The sequence below is a fragment of the Dromiciops gliroides genome, chromosome X, assembly GCF_019393635.1.
Source record: "Dromiciops gliroides isolate mDroGli1 chromosome X, mDroGli1.pri, whole genome shotgun sequence".
NCBI classification, from domain to species: domain Eukaryota; kingdom Metazoa; phylum Chordata; class Mammalia; order Microbiotheria; family Microbiotheriidae; genus Dromiciops; species Dromiciops gliroides.
The window spans coordinates 80,274,872-80,293,776 of record NC_057867.1 but is presented as its reverse complement, the minus strand read 5'-3'; the positions used below and the strand labels follow the sequence as shown (position 1 = coordinate 80,293,776).

Below are 18,905 nucleotides of genomic sequence, written 5' to 3'. Positions count from 1 at the left end.
GCCGAGCTAAGGCAGCCTGGGGCCTTTGTTCTCTCAATGCACAGGATGGACACAGACGCACTTCTGGTCATCTGGTAATTCTCTGTATTCATTAAGCTGCAGTCCTGAAGGGGACCAAAGGCCACCTCCAGTGGCTGCTAGTGGAATGTCGGTGGAAGCGTGTGTGGTGGCTGCCAGATGGCAGATCCAGCACAGCTGTAAACAGGGCTGGGGGCCTGGGGATCTTGCCGCAGGGCCTTCCCTTTCCCCCAGGGCCGGGATCCTGGTCCCAAGAGAACACGAATAGGGCAGAGTGAAAGAGAGGACAGACAGACCCAAAGGGAGATGATGAGCATGGGGGATGGGGAGGTTGGCCATGGGAAGTGAGGCAGAGCAGCCTCAGAGCTTGTGGGGGTTTACCCACTTGTAGGTACCCTCGTACTGGAAGCCTACTTTCTTCATCAGCTCATCTGCTTCGGGAGGGCCTCGGCTGTGGAACAAACACAAGGCAAAGTGGGGCTGTGCTCGGGCTTCTGGGAGGATTCTAGTCACCCCAGAAGTGCCCCACGCACCTGCCATAGACATAGGCGATGGGCTGGGTCTTCTCCCTCTCGATGTGGTGCAGCAGTGGGGTGAAGATCCTCCAGGCTTCCCGAAGCTCATCACTGGAGGGGGGAGAGAGGGGAAGCACCCAGGTGGGAGGGGGCTCAGGAAGCTTGGGCACCCCAATGGCAGCAGCCCCTGAACCGACATCCCCCATCATGGAGCAGGAGAAAAAGAAATGGCAGTGGGGAGCAGAGAGAAAACTGAGGCCCAGAGAGGATCCAGGTCACACAGTGGGTTAGTCATGGCAGAGCCCTGAGGAGAATCTAGGCCTCCTAGCCAATCTTAGCACTGGCCCTCTCTGCTTTCAGACTTGGTGGAGAAGCGGGGGGGATTAAGCAATAGCTTGGCCAAATCCTTCTAGCTCAGAAACAAGGCCCCTGGGACTTGGGTTAGGTCCTTCCATGCCTTGGATGGGTGGGGAATTAAGTAAGGTCATCTTTCTCTCTAGAGGCAGCAGGTATTAAGGCTTTCCAGGATGAGGCTACTGAAGGATAATGGGATTCTGTCCAGGCCTCCACTGCTCCAAGGCATCCCTCACCTGCGCACAAAATGCATCTGGCTCCCACAGAAGACATCCAGGATGAGGCGCTCATAAGCATCAGGCAATTTCACATCCTGCAAGGCCGGGAGGGTTAGTAAATAATATGAAAGAAGGCACCACAATGGGAAGGGCAGGCAGGGAGCAGCTAAGTCTGCTTTAGTTCCCTTGCTCCCTCCCTCCCTGCCATTCCTTCATTCATTCCACACATTATGTAAGTACCAGGCTAGTCCACACAAGGCCTTCCCACTATCTTCCTCCCTCCCTGGCCCTCAGTATCACTACCTGTGTGTTCTGGGCTCCTCCCAGCCTATAGCAGTGGCTTTGGCTCCTGTATGCCCTGCCCTTTCTAGAAGTTTTTGGTCAGGCTCTCTGAATGCTGCTTTCCATCCTCTGCTTGTGAGCCCCAACTAGCTTCTGACTTGGTGCCACATCTCCCCTGCAGTCCCTTCCCCAGGGTAACTCCTACTACCATCTGGAGTGACTTCCTTCTACTGCTTTAGTTTCTGGATGATGCTAGAGCAAGTTTTGGAAGGAATCACACTGCTGGGGAGCCCAGCCACATCTGGGCAGCTAATCTCAGCTCGGCTTGGCCCTTTCAGCTGCCTGGCCATGCCCTGTGCTTTGCCCCAGGAGCTCTTCCAACATCACCTTGTCTCCAATCTCAAACCTGCTCTGCGCTCCCTTTCAGACCTTGTCTTCTGGAAGGGGGAGATAATAACACAAATCCTTTCAATTCCTTTCAGTGTCTTGAGTCATCCACCTTTGCTTTCACTGGTCACAGAGAAAGAAGTGGATCCACTTGCTTGTAAAAGTGAGATCTTATCCTCTCCTGGATGCCCTCTCTCCATTAATTGGCCTGCTCTCTCCTGAGTCCTTCCCCTCTTCTGGCCTGGCTTTTGGGCCACTATCTTGACAGTCTTCAACAACTGCCCTTCCCTCCTTTGCTGTCCAAGGTTGTATCTTAGGCTTTCTTCTCTGTGCTCTCTCCCCTTGGTAATAATTTCCAAGTTCAACAGTCGGCTTGAGGCAGACCCCTCACTTCAACCCCAAGGGGCCCCCCCCCAAGCTCCAGACCCCTAACCCTTTGCATCTCCCTTCCTCCTCAGTTCGACTAAGGGTACCAATAGCCCAGGTTGGTGACCTAAGAGCGAGAAATGGGAAAACCAAATTGATTGTTTTGCCATTGATTCCATTTTGTATCGATGCCAACACTTTTGTAACTACCTAAGCCGTATTTCATTTGTCTCAGAGTTAAGTTTGGAAATTCAGCTTCCCTAGAAGTCACTTATTACCTCTGAGCTAAGTTTAGAAGTTTGGTTTTCCTGCCAGTTACTGTCCTACTCTTATGTCAAGGAAATCCTGTTATTCTTGAAGGATACAGGTCAATGCCAGGGAGTCTTATCTGCTACACTAAGTAGTCTGGTCACTATTGCTAAATTGTTCTTGCATGTGGACTCAAAGGTTGTTGCTAGCTCCTCATTCCCAATTTCTGGCCAATCACATTGTTCCTCATGCCTATGATGTTACACGCTTTGTAACTAATCATAAAGTTTTTCCCATCTATGTTGCTTTCTAAGTTTGGGATGTTCTTTGTCTGTAAAAAGAACGTCTGCTCTCATTCAGTGTCTTTTCGTTTGCTGAGGAGCTAAAGACCCCTTTCATTGGTAACTGCTAGCCTTAGCAATAAACCGAAAGTGCTTAGAACTTCATGCCTCAGTTTACATTAATTTCAATTGTAAAGAAAGCCATATTTGCCTTCTCTCTTGCTATGTCCTATTTACTGTTCTTTTCCCTGCTGTCTCTCTTCTATTGTTATTTGTTTTCAAAGAAGACCATGGCATCACATTGGGTGATGTCTTGATTTGTGTGAGAATTGGATTTAAGTGAGGCAGAGTTGTACAAAGTCATTGTCCTCACTCTCTTCTAGAGTCATTGACAAAAGTCAAGATGTGTCTTGGTGTCTCTGATGTCTCAGTGTTCCACAGCACCTGCTTCGGCCACCTGGAACAAACTGTTCTTATGTGCCCACTCTGCTGGTGAAGTCTTCACATGCTTGGGGTAGACCCCTCCCCCCACTGTTGGGCTGGAGGCCTGTCAGTTCCCCTTAACCTGGTTTGGTACCTCTACCAAGAAGGTTTGACTGGTGTGTGGCCGCTGAGCATCCTACAGCTTCTTGGAGCCATAGGTGAGGGCTGGGTGCCAGGTGTACAAAGAAAGATGAGCAGCCCTGGAAAAGGGCTCAGCAGCCAAAGCCCTCTCACCAGAGGTGCTGGTCCTCCTGAACACCCAGTACTCCTCTCTCTTTTATATTCACACCATGACCACCTGTGTTCTATCAGAGCTTCCTAATTGCTCCTCCTGCTGTGCTCTATGCGGTAGCCCAAGTAAACTTCCTAATACACCATTAGAGTCCCATCACTCCTCTTAAAAAGCAAACAAAATGTGGCAGTGCCTACTGAATGCCCAACCTCCCAACTGGCACTCAAGGCCTTTTGGAGCCTGGTGACAGCCAACCTTTAGCCTCATCTTGTACTCTTTCTCACTTGCTGTTCCCTGGTCAGGTCCTGCCCTCTCTCTCTCCCTTATCCTTTTCTTCAAGGTTCAATTCTGAGGCTCCATCATCTTTTCTCTCCTTAACCACCTTAGAGCACTTGGCCCGACCCTCTCCCTGGGCCCAGAGTCATCCTTGCCCTTGCACACATCTGGCCCACAGCAGTTGGTTGTCCAATGTTTGGGTTCCTGGCCTCAGCTCACTTTGTATCTGTTGCCATAGGTCAGGTCCAGCTCCGACTCTTCAGGGTTGAAGAACATCCCTGGCTTCTTGGTCATCATCTTGGTGTAGACAGCCTCATTGGGCTGCACACGGATCACCAACTCATTCCGCTTACACTGGCGCTGGAAGATGTCACCAGCCACATCCCGGAACTGAAGCCGCACCTCTGCTTTGCGTTCATTCAGGGCCTTTCCACATCGGAGGATAAAGGGGACACCTGGGCCAGAGAGGAGAGACACAGAAAAGGAGGCCACTGAATTCAGCAGGCTCAAATCCTACCATGACACTGCTCATTGGCCACTGTCTGTTCTTAGGAGGAGGATCAGGCCTCCCTGGATTCTCAGTGCCTAGCAGCAACAGGCATTAAACAAACATTAATTAAATGCCTCCTGCTGGGTATGCAAATATGAAAACAACACCAGTCCCCAGCCTCAGGGAGCTTCCCTTCAACTGGGAGTTAGAATCCTGAGAGATCATCTCATTCAACCTCTGTATGTAAGAGACCCAGAACTAAGGAGTGGCAGAGACAACAGAAGCTTCTCTCCCTTCCTCTTGGGCTGTGAAGGCAGCCTGTTTGGGGACCTCCCCATCACTGCCCTCTAGGCAGGGATGGAGGGAAAGGGCAAATTCATCAGAATATCATGCAGATGATGTCACATCTATAATCTGTATCAAACTGCTTACTTTCTGGAGGAGGGGGAAGAGAATTTGGAATTCAAAAATTTTTTTTAATGGTTAATTTTTTTACATGTAATTGGGAAACATTTCACGATGTAAAAAAAAAAAGTATCACAGAGGGGCTTTTCTTAAAGGATATTAGGAAGTGCTGATTCACTTTGTCACATGGGCCAACAACTGAAAGAGGAATGGGCCCCTGGCAGGGCTGAGGGGAGGAACAGGAAGTGAGGCGGGCTAAGAGGCCATCTGTGGTCAGAGCTCAGTTACATAAGGAGAGAGAAATCTGTATTCTGTTTCTATCTTTAAAATGACATGCTCTTTTCCCAGGGCTTCTTAAGGAAAATCTTTGATTTCGCCTCAATTCAGCCAGGGAGGAAAGGAGACTTGTTTGTGTCTCGAGCAGGTCTCAGAGGGTTATGGTAAGGGAAGCTACTGGCCCAACTTGGAATCCCAGAAAGACTAGGTGGAAGTGGGGCATAGGGAAAGATGGAAGCATAGGCTCCCAGAGGTAGACCTCTAAGGTCAAAGGGTTGGTGAGGATCACTATGATCAGGAAAGCCAGGACAGGGTGCAGTACCTACCATCCCATCTTTCATTTTCCACATAGAGGACCACAGCAGCAAAGGTGGCAGTGGTGGAGCCCTGGGGCACCGTGGGGTCGTCCAGATAGCCTTTGGTGGCTTCCCCTTTGCCATCTGGGTTCCCCACATACTGGCCCAAGACCACATCAGTCGTTCTCACCTCTGAGATACACTTCAGGACCTTCACCTGCGAAAGCAGAGGGAAGGGCTAGTGAGCCCATTTGTCCAGAAACCAGGCCCAAAGCCCCAGACCTGGGACACTAGGGCTCAAGGGGATGCTTGGCTCTCCAGTCTGGAGGCTGGCTGAATCAAGAGAGGATATCCCCCCCACCCCCCTCCTGACCCCGGCTCTGCAGGCCTCTGCTGTTAGACACATGATGCTTCCTTCCAGCTCAGTGTCACAAGAGGGAGTCAACCCCTGCCTCACAGGGCGCTTTAGCCATAGAATCAGCGATAGGACCTTGGAGCTCATATACCCCAAGCCCCTAATTTTATAGAGGAGTAAAGTGAGGCCCAGGGAGGTGGGGTGATGATGCTGTCCATGCCCCACTCACTCTTCCCAGAGACAGTAAGTAAACTATTGGAATTCCCCAGTTGGGAGGGCCTGCTCCTCCTGACACCAGCCCACAGCCAGGAGGCACGAGGTATTCCTGGCTTCCAGCCCAAGTGTGGCTCATCTCCCCAGCCTAACTCAGCCCAGGAGTTAGTGTCTCCAGCAGCACTGGGGTCGAAGCAAGGGGAGACCTTTTCATCGCGGACGTCATCAGAATTGGTGGAGGCTGGCTTTTCCATGGCCACTAGGCAGAGCATCTGCAAGAGGTGGTTCTGCATCACATCTCTGTGGGGGCAGAGAGGAGGTCTCGTGTTAATGTCAGATACAAACCTCCAGGACCATGGACACATGGAGCAAGGAGAGAAAGAATTTAATGAGGGCAAAGCAGGGCAGCCATCCCATTGAAGGAGTGGGTGAAGAAACGGGGCACACTTAGCCTAGAGAGGGCTCAGGGGAGATGGGCCCCATAGGACCGAAGCAGGAACAGGCATGGCAGAGGAAAGTGCCAAGGCAACTTCCTGGACGGAAATCCTTCCCACTGGTGAGAGCTACCCTCCAGAGGAATGGGCTGCCTCAGGAAGCAGGGGAGGGGGATGAGATGGGGCATATGAGAGGTCTTCAGGCCGAGGCCTAAGGGTGGCCACTTGATGAATACCCTAGAGTAAGTATTCCTTTTTAAAGATGGGAGCAACCAGATGGCCACTGAAGTCCCCATGGTTCATTAAGGCCTGCTTCCTGCCCTCCAATCCCCCCAAGGACTTGACCAGGTTCTAAAGAGTTCCCAGACCACAGAAGCATGCACGGGACAGCATAAGGTAGCCTGGCCACCCTCTGTCCTTGGACATTCCAGAAGACCATGGCCTTGTATTCATTCCTCCAAATGCAGTTTAGAGCCCTTTTGCTCTCTGCTCTATTCTGGGCAATGGTGTTCCTATTTGGGCACAGGAACCCTAGGTGGACTCACAAGCCTTCTTCGGGTTATCTCCCACCCAATATCCTTTCCTCCTATCTCAAGGTTCAGACCTATGATTTCAATGATACAGGAAACTCCCAAGTGTGCCAATGCATCAGCAACTGTCTAACTCATAGCATGCAGGTGTTACCTGCTTGGGACATGTCCCACAGCCTATGGGTGTTGGATCCAGGAGTCTAAGGCTAGCCCTCAACCAACTATACCAGGCTAGCCCTGCTCTCTTGCTTTCAGAATCCCCAGGCTGGCTGGGAGAGACCTTGGAGGTTAGCCACTCTCTAACTGTCTATTCCACAGAGGAAGGGATCCCTTTTATAGTTCGCCTGCTAGAAAAAAAGTGTTCCAGCTGCATGCTGGAACACTTGCTGGATTAGCTAGCCATTCTAGGCTTTGTTGTTGGGCAGAAGTTGGCAGACACTCTAGTGGGGGTTGGGAGGGGCCTTTGGATCACAGATTTAAGGTGAGAGGCTGGTGGGGCAGAGGTGAGGTCTGAACATGGGCCTTTGTGACTCTGCTCTTACATGAAGGAAAACAGGCATCTTTATAACTCACCCTCATGACTCCCTTTTTGCCCCCCCCCCCCCCGGACCAAGCAGAGCAAACCCAGATGTTCAGGCAAAGAAAGCTGGAGGGGTTCCCCCAAGAGAAAAGCAGCTATAGCAGCAGTCAGCCTGGATGATGCATCCTCCAGGGAAGCCCAGCCCCCAGCTCTCACCGAATGATCCCAAACTCGTCAAAATAACCCCCGCGGCCCAGAGTGCCGAAAGGCTCCTTGAAGGTGAGGATCACACAGGCAATGTTGTCTCGGTTCCAGATTGGTCCAAAGATCCTATTACCAAATCTAGGGAGAGAAGGAAGGGGAGAGTGAGATACAAGGACGAGGGCCAGGCCAGCCATGGCCAGAAGGCCTTGGCTTCCTCCCTTGGCCAGGGCTGAGCCTTGTTGCACAGAGTCAGGCAGGCTGCTCACCGTAGCACCATGAGGTTCTGCACCATTTCCTTGCCCAGGTAGTGATCAATCCGGTAGATCTGGTCCTCATGGAAGAGTGAGGAAATGTGATTTGACAGCTTGTCAGAGCTCTGCAGATCCTTTCCAAAAGGCTTCTCCACAATGACCCGGTTCCAGCCTCTGGTCAGGAAGAAAGGGAGCCAGATCCCAAGGTCACTTATCCCCTTGTGGGCCTGCACCCAGCAGTGCCACCCCCCCCCCCGGGCATCTTTCTGGCTCAGCAATGGCCACCTAAGGCAGGAGGGGCTCTGCCTGATGAAATCCTGGACTCAAAATCTGCAAGGGCTTTCAGTGCTCATCTAGCCTGAGTCCCTCATGTGACAAAGGAGAAAACTGAGGTCCAGACACAGGGAGAGATTTGTTGGAGGTCCCATGGCCAGGATTCAAACCCAATGCTCTTTCTCAAGAATGGAATATTTCCCCCAAAGTGGGTAGGGTATGGGAGCCTCCCAGGCCAGGCTAGACCTAGTAAGAGCGAGGCTAGGTGGTGGCATAGTGGACAGAGGGCCAGTCCTGGCATCAGTAAGACTCATATTCCAGAGTTCCAATCTGGCCTCAGTTTTTTCATCTGTAAAATGGGCTGGAGAAGGACATGGCAAACCAGTGTTAATCCCCACCTCCTTGTTCTTCTCGATTGCCCACCAGTGCCTAGTGTTACGGTGTCTGTGGGCAGCAGGCAATGGGACAGGACCCTTTTTCCACAAGAGGGGAGGTGGTGGCTGTGCTTGGGGAGACATGGGGACTCTTACACCTGGCTCATGCACGTCTCTTTGATGTTTTTAGTGACGGCTTCGTAGACAGTGGGTGGCAAGGCTAAGTAGAAGAGACGATTGGCCTGCGGCCCATGATGCAGAGCATTCATGTGGGCATTGAGCCGCTGAAAAGAGGCCGGCTCATCATACTGGCCTGCCACGTAGGAATTTCGAGAGAAGAACTCTTCTAACTTCTGCTTCTCTTCTGGAGTGGCCTGGGCAACACAAAGATGGGAAATGAAAGCACTCACCTTTGCCAGAGAGGGTACCTGGGAGAGAACTGGGGATTCAAAGGTGCAGGGTGGGGGAAGAAAGGACAGGGGCAGTGGGCTGGACTGGAGGAGAACAGGGGTGCAAAGATTAGTCATGGAGCTGGAAGGGGCTTCACGATGCCTCAGGAGGGGAAGTGACTTGCCCAAGGCCACATGGGTGGCCAGGGACTCCTGGGCCCAGGCTCCTACCTTCAAATAGGGCTCACTCTGCTTCCGGATGTCGGCCACACTGAGATTGGAACGGGCATAGCCCACGATGAAGGTGTCTTCAGGGAGGAGCCCATCCCTGAATAGCCACCTGGAAGAAAGGGCACAGGGGATTGATAGGGCTAGGCTGCCTGGCCCCCACCCCCTTGTCCTCTCCTCCCCCACCCAGTCTTGCCCTCTTCCACTCCAAGCTGAAGGAGTAGGCACAGAGAAAACTTACCAGATTGTAGGGTAGATTTTTTTCTTTGCTAAGTCACCCTGAAGAAAAGAAGAGACAGGTTGCTCAGGGAGGAGGGCTATACCAAAATGGGAGATCCTTCCCTCTCTTCCCTTTCTAAGTGCTGCCTAACAGTTGCCAACTCAGTCGTTCATCCCTTAGAAGGGCGCTGGCTCTCTATGATCCAGTGTCCCTGCCTTGGTTTCCCTGTCAGCTAAGGCTGTTGACTACACTCTGTCTATGCTATCCACTGGGGTACCTGCCATGCATTAAGGGGAAGTCCTGAGGAAATGTAGCTGGCAGAGACCTTGGGCTAGTTGTCCCTTCATGTTACAGATGAAAAGACCAAGGCTCAGAGGAGTGAGCTGAAGGAACTTCTCACCGGTCATACAAGTGATGGCCACCAGGATTTGAACTCTGGCCCCAGAGCCGGCTATTCTAGAACAGTGTCATAGAAAGATTGTTAGGGCAATGACAAGTTTCTTTTGAGAATCTATCTGGTGTGCCAAGCACTGTGCTGGGGGTGGTGGTGGTACTACAGGAAGGATCCTCCAAAGTCAGGAACTTGAGGAGCTAGTGCCAGATCAGGCCCAGGCACATAGTACCCAGTAGTGTGGGGGAATGAGGACGTAAAAGGGGTCTCAGGGTCCTCAAACCTCAGAAGTTGGAACTAGGGGCTGCTGTTGCCCACAAACCCTGCTCTCAGTCTCTGTGATGGGGAGTGGCCCAGGGGAACAGCCTCTGGGTACTGGGAGGGTTGGCACATAGCAACCTGCAGGAGAGATTGGACTTGTTTTGCACAGGCCCAGAGGAGACAACTGGGGCGAGGGCTGCGGTTGAGAGGCTGATTGAGCTCCATGGAAGAGAATTCCTAGTCACTGAAGCCACTCAAGAATGGCAGGGATGGTCTCCAGAGGTGGTGGGTTCCCCTTCCTTGGATGGCTCCAAGCAGAGGTCAGAGAGCCCCCTGGTGAAGATGCTCTAGAGGGAGGGGACTCTTGGCCAGATGCAAGGGCTGATATGTGCTGGGACTAGGAGTTTCTTACTCAGAGCTCTTTATATTGATCAAATTGGAAGATAAGTCTTCCTGTGAAAGAGTCAGGCTAGAGCCAACGTTGTCAAGGACAACCGTGAGCAAAAGAAACCACTGTGTGCAAGGGGGGGGGGCGGAGGGAAAGAGAACCAGCAGGTCCAGGGCCTGTTCTAACCCAGTGTCCTCATTTTCCGGGCGAGGAAGTTACACAGTAGGGCCTGGGGGGCCAGCTGAGAACCTTCGTTTCTCTATTCTGTGCTCAGAGCTTGCTCTGTTCCCTCCCCTGGAAATGATGCACGAAGGTACCCAGGAGCCCAGAGGGCTCAAGGGAAGATGGAAGGTGGGGTGGGAGGGGGATGGGCTAGCTGGGTGTCTAAGCCGCTCCTTCCTCTTCCTCTTTCTGGGATCCCACGGTGCAGTTCCTTACACTCTAGCAGTGCTTCAGGCCACAGACTTCACAGGATCTTGGGCTGTCTTCACCCTTCATGCCATGACATGGAAGTGGGCCGCAATGGTGGCAGGCCCATGTTGGGCTTTAGGGTTGACTTTTAAGCCTGCCCATCCCTCTGCTCCACTCCTTCCTCCCATCTACCCCTACTCGTGAGCACGCTCACTAAGGGCCTCCTGAGATCTCTCCTCAACACCCTTCCCAAGCTTGCCCTGAAAGCAAATCTGAAGCTGGGGGTTAAAAAGTTGTTGGCTCAGCAAGGTAGAGATGATAGTGTTTAAAAGGTCTGAAGCTGGTAGCCTAAGCCTTCACTTTCCCTCATCTGCCAAATGGGGGAGTTGGACCAGGTGACTGGGATCATCTTGGCTGTCTCCCTCCCTTGGCTAAGTAACTGAGCTCACCGGGATCTTTCTCTCTGGGTTTGACCTATGCCCTTGGCATGAGGAGATGCTGGGCAGGGGCCCCAGCCCTTTGGCACTTGGGAGCCCAGGGAGAGCAGACCAAGCTTCAGACTTCGGTTCTCTATAGGGTATCCTTGACATGATGGTTAACTCTGGGGGGACCGAGGGGATGGGGGCAAGGGGCAGGCCTCTCCCAATGAGGTGACCTCAGCCAACCTCCATGGGGCCCAGTGGGAGCTGTGCTTGGTGATCAGGTGGGTGGGGATTCTGCTGAATTGTTTGCACAGAACAGAGCAGGCCAGCTTGTGTACACTGGGGACAGGGCGGGGCACCACAGTCTTGGCCTTCGGCAGAAAGAACAACAGAGGCACCTCCCTCAGCAAGCCCCAGGCTACAGACTTGGGAGTGGGGAAAGGTGAGTCAGTGTAAGTCAGGAGAACTATCTTGCCACAGCATGACACAGCAAAAATGACTTCAGCAAAGGGGTGCATGCATGCAGGAGGGGAGGTGGCGGGCCAAGGCAGGAAGGATTCTCTGGGAGAAGCTAACAGACCCAACTCACACAGCTAAGAAAGGGCTTCTCTCTTTTGCTCTGGGCAGTCTGTGCACATGCTCACACCTTGTCACTGGCTCTCCCTGCCTCTCACACTGGCAGTCTCCCTTCAAAACCAACTGAGTGGTGGGTTTGAATCCCAGCTCTCACTGGCTATCTCGGTTCCCTCAACTGCAAAATGAAGGAACTCAACCTCTAAGGTCCCTCTGAGCCATCTGAGCCATCATCAAGCTATGAGCTTAAAAAACTGTTGACCAAGTCTAGGGTACTGACCTGGAACCCTGAGCAAGGAAGAAATATAGCAGAGTGCCCGAGGGCCACAGGAACCCATTTAGGATTGCCCAAGCAGGGTGAGGGGGAAGAGGAGCGGAAGGGCGAGGTAACTTCCTGCATGGCAGGCCTCCCTAGCATTGTGGCCTGTATGCTCAGGGGCCCTTGGAAGAAGGATGAGGCCTATCTGGATCAAGCAGAGATGCAGCCACATTGGGTGGAGATAGCCTGGGACAGCTCCTAGGGGAAGGAGGGAGGGGGGAGGGGGGAGGGGAGAGGGAAGGAGAAAGGGGGAAGGCTCAGGCCTGGCTCCCCCGGGGTTTGGTGATCCCACCCACCCCATCCACACCCTCCCCATCCACACCCGGGTGCTGGCCCATCAGCAAGCCAACCGATCTGCAGGCCTGTCTGTCAGCAAAGGTCATGGCACCATCAGTTTACCTCACTCAGAGTACTAATACAGGGGGAAGAGCCGGACACTTCAGACCCAGGGGGCCTGAGTCTGAAGGAGTCTGACTTCTATCAGGCCCTGCCAGTGACTCATGGGCAGGTCATTCAAGCCTCCTCCAAGGGGCCGATACAGCGCACACAAGTGTCTGCACTCTAGTTTCCTCACAGAGCCACAAGACAGAAGTATCACAGAATAACTGAACATCAAAGACCTGTCCAAGAGGGATTCATTTATTCCTCTTCTGAGCTTTCCTAGTTCTTTTTACAGCCAACCTCATCAAATGAAAAGCTCCCAGCACAGAGCCTGAGACACAGCTGCCTTAGAAATGCAGATCCCCCTTCCTTCGGTCTCCAAGGTTCACAGTCTCGGGGTCATACTCGCCTCCCTCACCCCTACACAGAAAATTGGTTGCCATATTTTGCCTCTGCTGCCTCCCATCGCTTCTCTCCAAGGAGCTGCTGGTTGGTGTCCCAGGCCTGCCTCCCCCCCTGCTGCTCAGTCCATACTGCTGCCATGTGCTGTCCCTTCCCCTCGTGCCCAGTGATCCAGCCAAACCTCTGGCCTGGGCACTTCCCATGCTGGTGAACCCTGTGCCACCTCATCTCTGTCCCTGGAGGCCCGCCCTTTGGCCATGCAGCTAGACCCCCCCTTCCCCATCTGACTACTATCTATTTCTTTACATATAACACAGTAGAGGAGGCTTATGTAAATTCTTGTCTCCCCCCCATTAGAATGGAACTAGGGATTGTTTTGTTCAATTCATCACTGTGCCAGAGCCTCACATACAATGGCTACTTCAATGCTTGCAGATCCTGGGGGGGGGGGGCAAACTTCCTCTTGGGAAGCTTCTAAATGTGACTGTGAGGTGGAGAACAGGTTTGCCAGCAGATCTGCCCAGGTGGGAGGTACTAGGTCGGGGAGGGAGAAGTCCAGATCCATAAGCCACTGAAAGGCCTGGGAAGAGGAGCCCAGGGGAGGCCAGCCTCTTTTACCCGGCAGTCACTCAGCTTGGGTTTTGGCCTGGGCTTTAAAGAGCTGCCCCAACCTAACAGACCCAGGAACTTGGGTGGGGGGAGGAGGAGAAGGGGAGATGAGCTAACCACCCAGGCCTAGGCAGGCACTTTCTGCAGGAGGGAACTAAAGGCAGGAGAGGGGAAACAGAGGGCTTGGCCTCAGCCCCACAACCAGAGTTTGAATTCTCACCTGTCCCACAGCTGCCCGCCCCCTTCTCCAGACAAACTTCATGTATTCCTGCGCTCATTTCCCATGAGCTGGGTGGAGCTCTGTGGGAGGGCTCCCCTTAAAAGCTTCATCTGAGCCCTAAGCCCCCTGCCAGACCTTGATTCCTAACTGTTCGGCTACAGAGGCAGGGCTTGCTGCCCAAAGACCTGAATCTGGTGCTTTGGACCAAAACCGTATGACTTCATTTGGCTGGGATGAATCCAGCACCCTGCTTTAGACTTTGTTCAAGCCGTGTCAGCCTCGTGACCCCATTTGGGGTTTTCTTGGCAGAGATACTGGAGTGCTTTGCCATTTCCTTCTGGAGTTCATTTTACAGGTGAGGAAAGGGAGGCAAACAAGGCCAAGTGACTGGCCCAGGGTCACACAGCTAGTAAGTATATGAGGCTGGATTTAAACTCAGGTCTTCCTGACTCCAGTCCTGGCACTCTATCCACTGTGCCACCTCGCTGCCCACATCAATCTAAGCTAACTTCTTAGTGACAATAACAGTCAGTGGCTGAATGTCTGTGACCTTCCTGGACTAGAATGCAGGCTGCCAAGTCCCAGAGAACTCCGCTTTATCAAAAGTAGATCTACTGTTTTCTCCCTCCTTCTAGCAGCTACTTTCCCCACTTGTAATTTCCTGGATCTAATCACTGATGCAGATTGGGAAACCAGATCAATGAGTTTACTAATCCAAGTGTTTTTAAACCAAAATTTAGTCAGGGTGTCAGTAATCCCTGCCTCAGCTACCCTGCAGAACCAGGGCCTGCTACCTCACTTTCTTTCTTTTTTTTTGATGGGGCAAAGAGGGTTAAGTGACTTGCCCAAGGTCACACAGCTAGTTAAGTGTCAAGTGTCTGAGGCCGGATTTGAACTCAGGTCCAACTGAATCCAAGGCTGGTGCTTTATCCACTGTACCACCTAGCTGTCCCCATACCTCACTTTCTAATGAGGCTGGTAAGGTAGGCTGGGGGTTGGGAAGGGCATTTTCAATGCCAAGCACCATGCATTACCGCCCCCCCCCCAGTTCTCACAGCAAGTTCATCCAAGCACTAGTTTAGCCAAAGTAGCTGGCCTGGCCCTACAGCTTTCCATGCATGCTTTCAGATTCCCAATCCCAAGGCTTCTCGAACCTCTTAGAATCTCTACTTTGAGCAAGCCTCAGCCCAAGATGGTGCACCTTCTACATGAAGCCTTCACCTTTGTTCCTAAACTGTCTTGTACTTGCCCCCCCCCCCAACTCCCTGGGAGCAGAGATAGTTCTCTTTTGCCCTTGTATTCCCTATATGTGGTCTGCTGCCTGGTACTCTGTGGGGTCTTCAGAACTGCTTGATTGATTGAAGAACTGAATGAAAGCACTCCTGGGAGTGGGAATTTGTGGGCTTGGACTACGACAGATCTATTGGGGCTGCTCATAGGGCTTTTGGTGGATTACTTTGGGACTACAGAAGTTCCTATCTATGCAATGTTATTTTATTTGTGTGAAATGGGCCCATAGATAGCAAGACCCTGGACTGACAAAGGTTGAGAAACAGTGACCTATATGAACAGAGGATATGGTGAAAGTCAGGAAGAAGGGATGGCATCTCTTTGCTCTTGCCTTCTTCTGTATGCTCATTCCACTCCCTGTACCTTTCTACTCTCAGGAAGCACCATTCCTCACTCTACTCTACCATTTCTTAGTATAAAATCCCCAAAGCCCTGGCTGGCTCCTAGCATTCCGCTGCATCATCTTGTGAGGAGTGGGAGAACCATACACTGCAAGCACCAAACAACTGGACTTAACTGCAACTAGGCCCTTCCTTTGAAGAGATGCAGAAACGGAGGCCATCAAGAAGTGATTTGCTCAAGTGTACCTGACAGAGTGAAGAGCTCTCATTTTTATACTGCTTGGTGACTGGCAAAGTGCTCTCTACATTTGATTCTTCCAACGTCCCTGGGAGATTGGCAGAGCTGGAGGGACCCAGCATTTGTGAGAGAAGGCTTTTAGGGGTGGGAAGAGCTGAGGTTGAATTCTACATTAGGCCCTTACTAGCTTAGTTCTGGGATCAGACTTGAGGCTCCCCATTGAACTGGAAATTCCAGCATTGTTAGGAGGTCCATGGGAGCACTGCCAAAGGTGGAAAAGCCCTTGGCAAACCTTGTAGACCTCTTGAGATGCCAACTGGCATTACCAAACTGGAAGAGCAAATGATTTGAGAGCAGGTCTGGGCTGATAGGTACAAGTTTAGGCCCAAACCTTGAATTCTAAAGGAAACTTGGCCAGACTGCACTTGGTAAAGAGGGCACTGGGGGACAGGGGCATCTAACCTTTTGAGCAGGGGTGGGGCTTTCCTTCCAAGTCTCAAATCAGTTAGTTTAGAAGATTACTCCTTCCAGCAGCCCAGAAACAAACCAACTGAAACTGAAACCAAGACCAACTGTGATTTGAAAACCATGGTGTAGTCTTGCCTTTAATGACATTCCCTTGAAGGACTTGGGATGTAATGGGGGTATCTGGTAATCCCAAGGGCCCCAAAGAAGCCCCTTATCAGTTTATTCAAAGCAGGCCTGGAGATGACTAAACCAGGTTAGACAAAGATAAGATAAGCAACCAACAGGTTAGCAAGAAAGACCCATTATCCCTCCAGCCTTAGAGAGTAGCCCCCCCCTTCCTCCCCTTTATCAGCCTCCCCACCCTGATTTTGATGGGGGTGGGGGGTAAGCTGGATACCTGACTACCCCTAATTTGCTCCTGACATTGGGGGGGGGAATCCTTTTGGCTCTTTGGGCTTTATTTTCCTCATCTATAGAATGAAGATGATAATCACTGTTCTGACCCCAGGACAAGAAATCAGGAGAAACAACCTTGAGCAGAGGGCCTGAAGAACAGGAGGAACTGGGCTTTGGCAGTCACCGGGAGAATGAAGACTTCTGCTAACCAGAAGCTTGAGGTGACCGGGCAAGTTACCTCACCTCTCTGGGCTTCTAAAAAATGAAGACACAGAATTTGGAGCCATATTACAGATGAGGAAACTGAGGCCCAGACTGACCTGTCAAGATGATCTGTAAGGCTTCCCTCCTGTTTTGAGAGGCCACATTTTTATTCCATACGCCATTTTGTGTCTGGGCAGGAGATGGGGAGGATGGTGTGGGGACTTCAGACTCACCGAGGCTCCCATAATGATGAATATGTGTGTGTCCGACTGGTGGAAGGAATCACCCTGGTATAGTTCTTCCCGGAGAATCCCACACACCTGAGTCCGGCTCAGGGCTACTTGTTCGGCCATACTGTTTTCTAAAGGAATGGAAGGAGGAAGGCAGGATTGAGAGGAAGCCCTGGGGAAGAAATAGTTGGAAGGTCATTGCCCCTCCCCCAGGAGGGACAAGTGAACTCCCCAGGAGCCTAGGTTTCAAGTGGTGTCTCCAGGAAGCAATTACAGGGTCAGAGTTTACGAGTTTTTGATGCCTTAAGGGCATCTGAGGCAGCTGCCCAGCAGAGCTATTCTGTACCCATTAAGCCCATTTAAAATATCCTGGGTTTGGTCAGGAAACTCAAAGGCCAAGCCTGGGGTAAAGCCCCGGTCTTTAAGCCTGTCCCCCCCCCCCAAAGTGGATGTTTAGAGAATGAGTTCAAACTGGAGCCTCCAATCTCAGGATTCTAGTTCAAGGTCTTCCTAGATTGGGGGAGTAAGAGCACAGCTGGAGGTTAATCTCGTCTAGAAAATCAGGACCTAAGCAGGAACATTAATTAATTCACTGATCTTCTGCTTTGAAGGCGATGGGTCCCAGGCTCAGGGTAGAATGTTAATTAGCTCCTTTGTCCTGTGGCTTTGAAGATGATGGGTCCTACTCCTGACTCAGACACTGAGTCTCTTGGAGTCTCCAGTTGCCTCCCTTCTAAGGTAGCTAGACTGGCTAAGCTGGAAGTTTCCATCCAGCTTGGATATTTCTTGCTGTATGAGCAGTGTAACTAAGCGCCAAATGTTATTTCTCTTTGGCCTTTTCTCATACCTGTCCTATTTCTAAAACCGGGCTGTCTGTCCCAGTCCCCATAGTCACCAGTTTGGACAATTCTCCCCATGCCACACTGTCCTGCATCTGCATCAGCATGGCACTGACCTGTGGAGGACGACTATGGCACTAGATGCACTGTTGTTTTGTTTTTTTTTTAAAGAAGCCTCAGGGGAGAACCCAGAGCAAGAAGGCAGCCTTCTTTGCAAGGTATTGGTTAGGCCACCACGGGGGAAGGGGGAGGGGGGAGGGCCGCATAAATCCAGTTCAGCCTGCCCCCTGCTACCTGGTGGGTTAGGACCTCAGTGGCATCTGATGTGAAGACTTAAGAGTTTCTCCCCGGTAGGTAGAAGAAGCAGAAAGTACGAAGAGAAAGCTCAATGTTTGCAGGAGTAAAAAGATGATCGATAATATCACTAAGCTAAAGCCCCCTACAGATACAGCGGAGCTTTCCTTTAGATCTAGAACCCCTTCCTCTCCCCAAGACAAACTACAAGGGGCAGAAAAGCCAGGCCAGGGCAGAGATGGGAACCAGTACAGTACCTTATCGGAATAGTTAGACAATCAATGCAGAAACAGCCTCCTGAACAGGGTTCCCGGGGAATGAGATGGGGGAGGATTCAAGCTTGGGGAAAGAGGATCAAAGAGCCTGGGGACAGTGGGGCCCCGACTAAGGGGATGGTGGAAACTGCAGAGGCTCAAGGAAAAAGCCATTGGGATGGAGAGCGCAGGACTGGGGCCAGGATGCAGGGCGGCTGAGGATGGAGGAGGTTGGGGCTGAGCGGGGGCCCCTCGGGAGGGGGGGAGTGCTTCCTCACCAGTGTTCGCCCCTGGGTGCTGGGTCTGCTGCTGATCCGGCAGAGGAAAGGCGACGACGAGGCCCGCGGCTCCACTCGAGTTAATGCCTCGTCTGGCCGATCGGAGATCGGCTCCGCTCGCCCGACTCCCCATCTCCGCCCCCTAGCTCGACCTGGCCCGGCCCCGCCGGTCTGGGAGCCCGCCCGCTGGGCCCAGCTCCGCCCCCGCCCCGGCCCCGGCCCTCCCTGATCCGCCTTGACCCTGGTTTGGCTCCGATCCAGGCCTCGGGTACCGCACCCGGACGCTTCTGTCCCCGGCCGGCCCGCCTTCTCAGCCGGGTCGCACGCTACCACCCCCACGTGGCCTCGCCGGGCTCGCAGTTTCAGTCTGCAATGTGGCCACGCCCCCCGGAGCCGTCGAGGGTCACGCCCCGCTCAGGCCACACTCTTAAGTCACACCTCCCTGTTCTTCTCTCCAAGAGTAGGTCCCCACCTCTAGCCAGAGCTCCGCCCCCTTGGTTATTTCCACCACTACCCCTCCCCCCGCCGCCAGAACTCCACTCCTCCTAGCCCTTTCTCGACTCCTCCTTTCCTGATG

The 18,905-nt window shown here is 52.4% G+C and overlaps 2 protein-coding genes across 4 annotated transcripts in view; one reads left to right on the top strand and one right to left on the bottom strand.

Annotated features, from left to right (window-relative positions):
- IKBKG (inhibitor of nuclear factor kappa B kinase regulatory subunit gamma) overlaps nucleotides 1-18,905 on the top strand; it is a 104,292-nt gene that overhangs the window by 47,192 nt on the left and 38,195 nt on the right. For 2 of the 3 annotated variants that reach the window (XM_043973608.1, XM_043973614.1), the window contains exon 3: nucleotides 16,342-16,564. The exons of the other annotated variant lie outside the window; for it this stretch is intronic. The gene's annotated coding sequence lies outside the window, so the exon portion shown is untranslated. The remainder of the gene's footprint in view (nucleotides 1-16,341; nucleotides 16,565-18,905) is intronic. 3 annotated transcript variants of the gene reach the window in all.
- G6PD (glucose-6-phosphate dehydrogenase) lies at nucleotides 62-18,491 on the bottom strand. Its single transcript, XM_043973623.1, has 13 exons — nucleotides 18,329-18,491; nucleotides 16,667-16,794; nucleotides 9,141-9,178; nucleotides 8,903-9,011; nucleotides 8,439-8,656; nucleotides 7,651-7,809; nucleotides 7,397-7,522; nucleotides 5,903-5,996; nucleotides 5,159-5,345; nucleotides 3,881-4,116; nucleotides 1,124-1,200; nucleotides 552-644; nucleotides 62-469 (listed from the first exon to the last, which is right to left on the bottom strand). The coding sequence occupies exons 1-13, from the start codon at nucleotides 18,459-18,461 to the stop codon at nucleotides 379-381; spliced, it is 1,689 nt and encodes a 562-aa protein (XP_043829558.1). The 5' UTR covers nucleotides 18,462-18,491; the 3' UTR covers nucleotides 62-378.

Excerpts from the sequence above, each read along its gene's own strand:
- G6PD (XM_043973623.1), bottom strand. The coding sequence starts at position 18,461 with ATGGGGAGTCGGGCGAGCGGAGCCGATCTCCGATCGGCCAGACGAGGC. Across the intron at positions 16,795-18,328 it reads GCACCCAGGGGCGAACACTG|AAAACAGTATGGCCGAACAA; the intron begins GTGAGGAAGCAC and ends CCATTCCTTTAG. Across the intron at positions 4,117-5,158 it reads GGAAAATGAAAGATGGGATG|GTGTCCCCTTTATCCTCCGA; the intron begins GTAGGTACTGCA and ends TCTCTGGCCCAG.